The 10167-nt window shown below is 37.0% G+C and overlaps 1 protein-coding gene across 1 annotated transcript in view; it reads right to left on the bottom strand.

Moving 5' to 3' along the window:
• The window catches only part of LOC106869795 (alpha-centractin), a 26402-nt gene extending 23426 nt beyond the window's left edge, over window positions 1-2976 (bottom strand). Inside the window, exon 1 of the mRNA XM_014915659.2 lies at window positions 2842-2976. Within this exon, the coding sequence (XP_014771145.1) occupies window positions 2842-2889 (48 nt within the window). The 5' untranslated portion in view covers window positions 2890-2976. The remainder of the gene's footprint in view (window positions 1-2841) is intronic.
• Window positions 2977-10167: the final 7191 nt, after the last annotated feature.

Genomic DNA, 10167 nt, shown 5'->3' with positions numbered 1-10167 from the left:
AGCACCATTTGAGTGTGATCGTTTCCAGCTTCGCCTTACTGGCACTTGTGCCGGTGGCATGTGAACAAAACACTGGACTGACTCCTGTGCAGGTGGCACGTACAAAACACCATTTGAGCGTGGCCGTTGCCAGTACCACCAAACTGGCCCTCGTGTCGGTGGCACGTAAAAAGCACGCACTACACTCTTGGAGTGGTTGGCGTAAGGAAGGGCATCCAGCTGTAGAAACTCTGCCAGATCAGATTGGAGTCCGGTGTAGCCATCTGGTTCGCCAGTCCCCAGTCAAATCGTTAAATGTTGATGTTTACTGGATATATGATGTTGAGTTAGCTGAAAGATAAACCCCAAATTGAGAAAGCAACTGAGCATTAAACACATCAGCCAATAAATAAATGAAAGATGGCTATCTTGATATAAACATGTAATATGAATAGAGAATGACCCCTAGGTGTCAGTAGAAGATACTCATGGTAGAGGATGATCAATTGACGATATGAAATGAAGATACTGGACTTCATCCAAAAAAATGGAAGGACATTAAAATAATGGTGGTAATAAATTTTGTGTATCTGAGCAATGTTATCTTTGAGCAATATATGTGATATGAATAAAATTATTACTTCTGAGAAAGTTACATTAATAGTATTATTGTAGACAATGTGTTATTTTTGTTACCTGTGTACAATATGTATAATATCACATAATTTGATACCACTGAAAACTGAATGCAATACTTTGCTTTATAACTCTCAGTAATGCATATGATATAGCTGTAATGCATATAGTGTCATTGTATTTAAAGTAGTGTTATTTAATACTGCACAGTAAATCTATTCTACCTATGCTAAGATTGATAAGGATGATGATGAGACAGTATTTATAGCATTTGAGCAATACATATAGGAAAAAAACACTGGAATATGTATGTTCTGAGAGCCGTGATAGTTCGCAAATAATGCTGTAAGATTCTGAGCTCAGCATTAGAAGCAAATAACTCATCATTCATACAGCCCTGAGCGGCCAACAAAGGTGATCTCTGTCACATGGGGGTATCTATTTACAGTAAGATGAACTTAATCATAATGAGGGGCAATCAGCCTTGCGACAAAATACATAGCGCTGACTCTTACAGCTTGGCCAGTAGCCATTCCAATCAATAAATAACTAATACTTTTGCCAAAACTCGAAATCTTCTGTCGAAATTAAAGGTTATGTTGACCCCGAGAAGATTCGAATATGGAAGTGTTTAATGCCAAACTGGATACTGATTATCTGGGTTATAATTTGTATAACACACTGGAATTTGATTCAATCTCAGTGACCAGATGAGGCTTAACTCACCTAATAATCGTAGCAAGGAGTTTACAATAAAAACGTTGCATAAAATAATTAAAATACTAAAATTTTTGTTTCATTGAAAAATGTTTTGAGATTCGAAGGGAGATAATTACTAGATAAATTTCGTTAAGTGATTGGTTTTATTTGATTTAATGATTATTTCAGTGTTTTCGTACTTTCCAGAGTACTTTCTTCGCTGATTACGGTAAAACACAGGACAGAACATATTGTCAAATTTAGATACGTCTCTTTACGTTCTAATTTCCAATCCCCGATATCGAATCAGCTTTTTATGCTTCCATAATCGATAAAAGAACTAAACTAATCGATAAAAGAACTAAACAAAAGCGGGGTCAAGTTGATCAATAATGACCCTCCCTCCGAGTATGTAAAACCAGGGTTAATGTAAGAAATCATATTGCTCCATTTCTATCATTTTAAATATAAGATATGCATCAAAGTTATTACTAACATTAATAATCTTTTGGACTGAATTGACTTCATATTCCATTAAAAACTGCTATAAATGAATTTTTAGACGGTAATAATTTCAAGTAAGTCTAGAAAATCACTTAGAAATATAGCTAAGTATTCCAAAAATGATGAAAAAAATCGTAAGAATGAAAATCGAAGGAAAACAGAAATTTAACTGATTTAAGAGAATAGTTTTAAAAATTATTGATATATATATATATATATATATATATATATATATATATATATATATATATATATATATATATATATATATATATATATATATATATATAATGTGTGTGTGAATTGAAAACAGGATTGTCAATTTAGCAAGTGACGTTGTGACATTTGTTGAAAGTGTGGGTGGACGAGGTAAATGACTAAATGATGGTTGTCAATCTGTACATAAAGAGTAAAACCTGTTTCGGCATTTACAAATTTAAGGCAATAAAAGGGCTAATTTAGCGATACTGATTTACAGGACATCTTAGCAGCTGCACTAAGTTTTATAAGATACCAGATGGGTGTGTCATCTAGAATTTCGTTATCTTTTTAAGATAATAATATTCGGCAAGTTGGATAAAAAAAAATTAAGTAAAATAAAAAATAAAATATATCCATATTTATATATAAATTTTTGTAAGGCTGGGTACAATTGAAGTAGTGGTGAGAGTAATGGAGATAACGGAAGTTGCAGTCAGTGCTAGATGACTTATAATTTAGTCGTACTTATATCAAAAGTTCCCTGACTACAGACAATTATTTTTTCCATTTTTAAATAATTGGAAATCTTAAAATTATTGTCGGATATTAGATCAATCTTTCTATGAGTTAAAATAGATAATATTCCAATTGATCGTAAGAATAATTAGCTAAGAAGCTGATAATAGTACAAAAAGATGAGTCATAGAGACAACATTTGACGGAACATCCCAAATGATCACAGTTAGACAGAAATATTTAAGTTAAATATATAAACATGTAACATTGCCACTATCTCTTTTTGTCATTAATTGCAATACTTACGTTGTCAATAACAACAGGCTGGTTAGCTATAACATCGTATGATTCCATTCAGTATCAGAATCTCTTTGCACATCTACCAACTAACCGTATGTGTTCCGCTAGGTTCGCTGGGAAGGTGTTAAGTATGTCATTAAGAAAATATTTAAATTAATGAAACTAGTATAAGCTTCTAAATATTATAGAATATTTTTTTAGCTTACAAAAGTATGTGTAACTGAATTATTTTAAATGAAAAAAAAAAATTTATTTGTAAAATTTCTGCGGTCTATTTGTCATGGATGTGCAACGTGAAATAACAAGGGACGTAACTCGTGATACTAGCTGGTTTAATAGGAGTTATTTATTTATTTATTCAAGACAACACGTTAAAAAAGTGGAATGCAAGAATAAGCGCGAAGAAGTACCATAACCCATTGTTTTGTGAAATAAGGCACCAACTGATGGCTTTTTGCTCGTGTAGTGCATCTTGTACAGATTGGCCTATTGGAACACATATCTTTGATCTGTACGCACAGCTGGGTTGGAAGACAACTCTACAAAACTAACAAATACGTGTCAATTACGCAATGACGCTCGCCACTGCTCCAACGTTAAACTACAAGAACAACAAAACCTCCACGTGGTCGCTCGACCTGCTAGAAATAGCAACCTAATTTCCCTCAAATCACACACCACTTTTTTAGAAAAGGATATGTGGAATAATGTTATTCTAGATTCCCTGCACCTAGGAAAAGACGATATTGTAACTCTTGAAGTGCTTTGATCATACGTCTGCTCTGTTTGTGCTAATCTTAGGCTACTTAATGACAGCAATGTGCTGCTATAGGAGCGTATTATTTCTAGCTCGAGCGGATGAAAATAACCACCAAATCTCATTTAAAATACACCCTACTGTCTTAAAAATGAACTTATTGCCTGAAAATGTCGCAATGGTCATGGCTGGAATGCCTGTGATCAAGGGTTTGCTCGAATAGGGCTGACAACAACAATATCGCGTAACTGTTTGTGACCGAGTAAATCAAATCAGTTAATAATTATCTTAATCAAGGACATAATGTAAGAGTAGTAACTGACTACAGACGTTGGACACTTGGAATGATAGTCTGTTAATTTATCAGCTTCTCCCAGTTCCAATTAGTATTGTAGTGAAATGCAATTAAGCAAACTAATAGAATTAAAGAAATTCTTGATATAAACATGCCTCTGTTTAATTCAACAAAAACGCAGTGAATTCAGAACAGATATGTCATACCAATTCTTTTGATGTTTAATTTATAAATTGTGGTTTCTAGTCAGTCCCAGTGCGTGGACCTTTGAACAAACTTCACATCAACGAACCTTGTGGGTGAAATTTGATAAATGGAAACTCCATGAAATCCCATCAGTGACAGTTTCTACTTTGTGGCGATAGACTTAATCTGTCGACTGTGTTTGACACCACCAAATTTTCCTTGAGTGCTTGGGCTAGATTTCCGCGCTAATGTTAAATACCTCCCTCAGTTTCAGAGGTCGTTAAAAGGCCATAGGTGCTGTCTTTCTGATGACTAAAGAAAAAAATTAGTTTCACATGCAACAATAATTTTTTTCAATTATACAGAACTGGTCCTTCGAGAATAATTTTCGGCCCTACAAAAAGAAATAAATATACACTCCAAGTCAGTCAGTGAATTTTAATTATAGAATATATATTCAAGTCTTATGGAACCTGTTAAAAGGATTTTGCTCCTGAAAAATGGAGGTCATGGAGCTCTAAAATGTGGGAGTTAAGGCCCCTTTTGGGGGGGTGTCTTAATGTCAACCGGAGTTTCTTGAGGACATCTCCCGAGTTACTGATGGTGGCTCATGGATTGATGCTGTCTACCTTGATTTTGCTAAAGCCTTCAATTCTGTGCTACACAAATGACTCACGGTAAAACTCTCTGCAATGGGTGTGAATGATGATCTCTATAACTGGCTGAAGTCCTTTATGGTCTGAATATGAGATGATTTCAGGTGTACAACTGTTTGTTGCATATATTAATGATATAGATGCCAATTTGAGGAATGTTACAGTGCTGAAATATGCAGATGACATTAAGCTGTACCTTGAAATAAAAAGAACAGATCCTATGCACTATAGATCTTTCCTGCAACCAGACCTGGATACAATGCAGCAATGGATCTCTGACTGGCAACTCAAGCGAGCTGTGGACAAATGCATCACCATGCATTTGGGGAGGAAAACTCCAGCCTTTACATACTCGCTCAGCAACACCAATCTCAAGAAGTCTTCTAGCGGACATGATCTGAGCATTATTGTAAACAACATTCTCCGTTGGACAAACCACATCTCTTAGATTGTCGAGAAGGCTGAGGGGGTACTAGCATCAATCAGTAAGACCTTTGTCAGACGCTCTCCAGCTATCTATTTAAAATTGTATACAACAATGGTATGTCCACACTTGGAATTTGCATCACCAGTCTGGAACTCCTATCTTGCTCAGCATATAAATCTCCTGGAAACTGTTCAGAAACATGCAACAAAGCAAATACCTGCCATCAGACATCTACCATACTCTGAACATCTTGCATCCCTGGGCATGGATGCATTGAAGCTCAGACATCTGGGAACTGACTTGGGTGACACCCACAAGATTATCCACCATCTTTCCAACAACAACCTAGGGTACCTTTTTGAATTCCATATGACAAACACTCATGGACATGCTTATAAAATCAAAAAACAACACAGCACCCATGACTTTCAGAAACATTTTTTCATGCCCAGAATTGCTGAAGCATGGAGTAAACTACTCGCATCAGTTGTTAGCTGTCGAGACAATACATCCTTCAAGAGAACTGTATACAACAATTTCCTTCACCATTACATATATATATATATATGTAAATATATATATATATATATATATATATATCATCATCATCATTGTTTAAAGTCCGCTTTCCATGCTGGCATGGGTTAGTTGGACGGTTTGACTGAGGACTGGCAAGCCAGATGGCTGCACCAGGCTCCAATCTGATCTGGCAGAGTTTCTACAGCTGGATGCCCTTCCTAATGCCAATCACTCCGAGAGTGTAGTGGGTCTTTTACATGCCACCGGCATGAGAGCCAGTCAGGCAGTACTGGCGATGGCCACGCTGAAATGGTGTTTTTTTATGTGTCACCTGGACAGGAGCCAGTCCAGCGGCACTGGCAACAACCTTGCTCGAATGTTGTTTTTCATGTACCACCAGCACAAGTGCCAGTAAGGCGATGCTGGTAATGATCACACTTGAATGGTACTTTTTATGTGCCACCAGCACAGGAGCCAGTCAATGGCCCTGGCAATGATCACACATGGATGGTGCTTTTAACGTTCCACTGGCATGGGTGCCAGTCAGGCAGTGTTGTCATTGGCCACGTGTGTGTGTGTATGTGGGTGTGTGTTGACTTTCCTTGCAATATTTTATGGTTGTTAGTCAATGTAATGTCACACACCCCACTTCTGTTCCCACTCAGTGGCACTCCAACCAGTGTTCAATATTTGGTGCATGACTTTCTCTCTTTACTGCCATTCATTTCTTCCTCGGTTCATCTCTGTCAACTACCTACTGTCTATCTTTATTACCGTTTTTTTCTTCGCACTCCCTCTTTCTTCATACTTGCTCTTCCCCAACCTTCTCTACTTCACTCTGTCTCTCTTCACTTTTTGGTACCAAAACACCATCCAATTTTTTTATCACTCATCTTTTTCTACTTGATCAGTGCATAGGTAAGACATGTATTTTGTTTCATCTCCTGCCTAGCACTCACTTCAGACCCCTAGTTTACCTTTTCATTCTTTTCTTTCCTTCTATCTTTCTTCCCTTCTATCCCATCTTTCTATCTTTCTCCTGAGCCTTCTCATTGTACCTTTGGAACACAAGCACCACTATTTTCTTTCTTTTTTGTTAGTTTTCGTCATGTAGTGTCGCACATTTTGAAATACTTGCAATTTGTATTTTTACTGCTTCTTTGCTCTGCTTGATATATTTCCAAAATTAAACATTTTAATATGCAAAATATGCTTCACATTATTACATATACTATTACACTAATGCAAAAAATATCGTGTTTATTGACTATCTTCAAAATGATCACACCATCAATGAAAAGTTCAATGCCAACTTGCTAAGGCATTTGTGAAAGGCTATCAAGACCAAACACCCAGAAAAACTGATGAATGAGGCCTTGTTTCATTAGGATAATGCTTCAGCACACATGTCCTTGGTTTCAATGGCTACTGTGCATGACTGGCTTTGAACTGGTTGATTACCCTCCTTATGTTAGTGATTTGGTTCCATCTGGTTATCATCTGTTTCCCAACATAGAAAAACACTCAACTCAGCACCAGTATCACTGTGATGATGATGTCTTATCTGCTCTTGATGACCATTTTGACCAACAGAATAGCTTCTTCACCAGTGCAATCCAAGCACTGCAACTACTTATGGAAGTGTATAGACAGTTAGAGGAACTACATTAAAAAATGAACTTCACTTGGTCACATTCCATGAGAATGTCTTGCTCAGCCTATGAACATTTCAGCCGACCCTCATAATAATAAAAATTATTATTATACCTGCATTTGTTTTAATGTTAACATTGAAAAAAACTACATTTTTCATTAAAAAATTTGGACCTGGGTTTGCACCCTCCAAGCAAATTTTGTTGCTGGGCCACTGTCCACACATGCACTTTTTCAAATACCTATTTGTACTGCTTCCTTTGACCTTCTTGTGTGCGATTTCCTTCAAATGAGAGCAAAATGGTTGTTTGAGCAACCAGCATTCTCACAATATGGCAAGACCAGTGAAGCTGATATCACGAAGTCATAGTTTCAGTGCAGGAGATATTACCCTGCTTAAGCACGATGATATTCTGCCTTTTTGTTCTAGATGTGTATGGTTTTCCATATACATCCCTGTTGGTATATTTCCAACCAATGGAGGTTTTAGATTTTAGAGCCATATAAAATGGTGTTTACAACTCCCTTACACGCCATAAGTTTAGCCGTTTGTTTCAGATTTTCATATCTGTCTTCTCAGATGATCAAAAGTTGCGCTGGCACTTTATATCTGTATTCTGCAATGGGTTGCTATGCAGATATTGGAAGTACCCTACATTTCCCACCATCATCATCATCATCATCATTGTCGTTTAACGTCCGCTTTCCATGCTAGCATGGGTTGGACGATTTGACTGAGGACTGGCAAGCCAGAAGAGTGCACCAGGCTCCAATCTGATCTGGCAGAGTTTCTACAGCTGGATTCCCTTCCTAATGCCAACCACTCCGAGAGTGTAGTGGGTGCTTTAACATGCCACTGGCACGAGGGCCAGTCACACGGTATTGGCAATGGCCACGCTCAAAAAGGTGTTTTTTATGTGCCACCTGCACGGGAGCCAGTCCAGCGGCACTGGCAATGACCTAGCTCGAATGATTTTCTAACATGCTACCAGCACAAGTGCTAGAAGGCGACGCTGGTAACGATTCCGCTCAAATGGTGCTATTTACGGGCCACTAGCACGGAAGCCAGACAGCTGCTCTGGCAATGAACAGGCTCGGACAGTGCTGTTAGTGCTCCACTGACACAGGTGCCAGTCATTGAGTATGGTTCAATTACGATTTTGATTTCACTTGCCACAACAGGTCTTCGCAAGTAGAGTTTAGTGTGCAATGAAGGAGAGGTTGGCATGGGTAGAGCATAAAACTTCTTGGTCACAAGGCTGTAAAACAGATGTCAGATTGGGAGGTAAGTAAATGCCAAAAACATTACTTTTCACAAGAAATTCAGCAGGATGTGCGGCTCAGTTGTCTAGAAACAATAAAATTTCAGCTTTCTTCCAGTCCAGCTTACTTGCAAGGAGTTTGTGCCACTGGTACAAAGTGATTATTGAACCAGTCAGAAAATATTTCTTGGGTTACCCATGCTTTCTTGTTTGCCTCTCAGACATTAGTTTTTCCAATGACTGCCAACTTCACCTTGTGTGTGCCCGCTGCATTAACACCTCCAAGGATAGTTAACCTTTCCTTAGCATCCTTAAAACCTGCTGATGCTGTCTCATCTGCTGTTGTTAAAAAATTTTCTTGGAACATAGCACCAGTACATAGCTGTTTTATCAGCATTGTAAATCTGTTCAGGAGAAAGGTTTTCATGAGATATGATTTTGCAAATTCATCTATGCAATTTTCCACAGCTTCATAATCAGCAGAAGCTTTTTCACCTAAGATTTTCAGACATTTTACACCATGACGCTTCTTAAATTTCTGCAACCAACCTTCTGAATATTGACACTCAATTCTTTATGATATATTCTAGCTTGTTCCATAACCAACAACCCATTCAGGGGCGTATGTTTACTTCTTCTTTGTCAAATCGATCCTATCATCACACAGTCAAGATCTTCATTTTTTGCCCTAAGTAGTGTTTTACAATTTGCCATTAGTTTCTGATCATCTCTCACTATAAAACTTTGTTCCAACATCATACTCTTCAGTTCAGTGAGCCACTGCACATATTTTTTTGAAGAAATTGTTGAAAAAATTTGTTTGAACTGAAATCTCTTCATGTTTGATTCAAAAATGCATAAAATGAGTAGTGCAAGTAAAAAAAAGTTTGTCAATATTCAAAGGAATATTTAAAATTTGGATTTATACCCGCTATCCACAAGAAACAGTCACCTTTCTGCCTTTTGTGCCAACAATGTTTGACCAACGAATCAATGAAACCAAATCGTCTTGAGTTGAATTTGAAGTCGAAACATAATGCAGATGTAAATTCAGATTTAAATTACTTTGTCTTTGAAGGAGAAGTTTGCAAAAAGAACAACCATAACGTCTCTGTTTACTACACAAACTGTTAATGTCTGTTGTACTCTTGGGGCTAGTTATGGAATTTCATTACTCATTGCTAAATGTAGAAAAAATTATACTATTGGAAAGGATTTAATTCAACCATCAATATCAGCATTTTTTAAAACAATCCTGGAAAAAGATGACAAAGTTGTTCAAACCATTCCACTCAGTAACTATACTCTTAGTAAAAGAATAGATGAAATGAGTGAAGATATTGAAACACAACTTGCTGAAAAGCTGAAATCAAGATAATTCTCATTACAAATGGATGAATCAACTCTGAGAGACAGTGAGGTTATATTGCTAACCTATTCAAGGTATATTGATAAAGGTGAATTTGCTGAAGAAATGATATTCTTTAAATCATTAGAATCCACCACTACTGCTAATGCAAAGACTTCCGCCCATCCCCCACCCCCATTTTCTCCCAAATTTGTTTATTTAAAAAAAA

This window comes from Octopus bimaculoides, chromosome 2 (assembly GCF_001194135.2).
Source record: "Octopus bimaculoides isolate UCB-OBI-ISO-001 chromosome 2, ASM119413v2, whole genome shotgun sequence".
Taxonomy (NCBI): Eukaryota; Metazoa; Mollusca; class Cephalopoda; order Octopoda; family Octopodidae; genus Octopus; species Octopus bimaculoides.
This window is presented reverse-complemented; position numbering and strand designations above follow the sequence as displayed.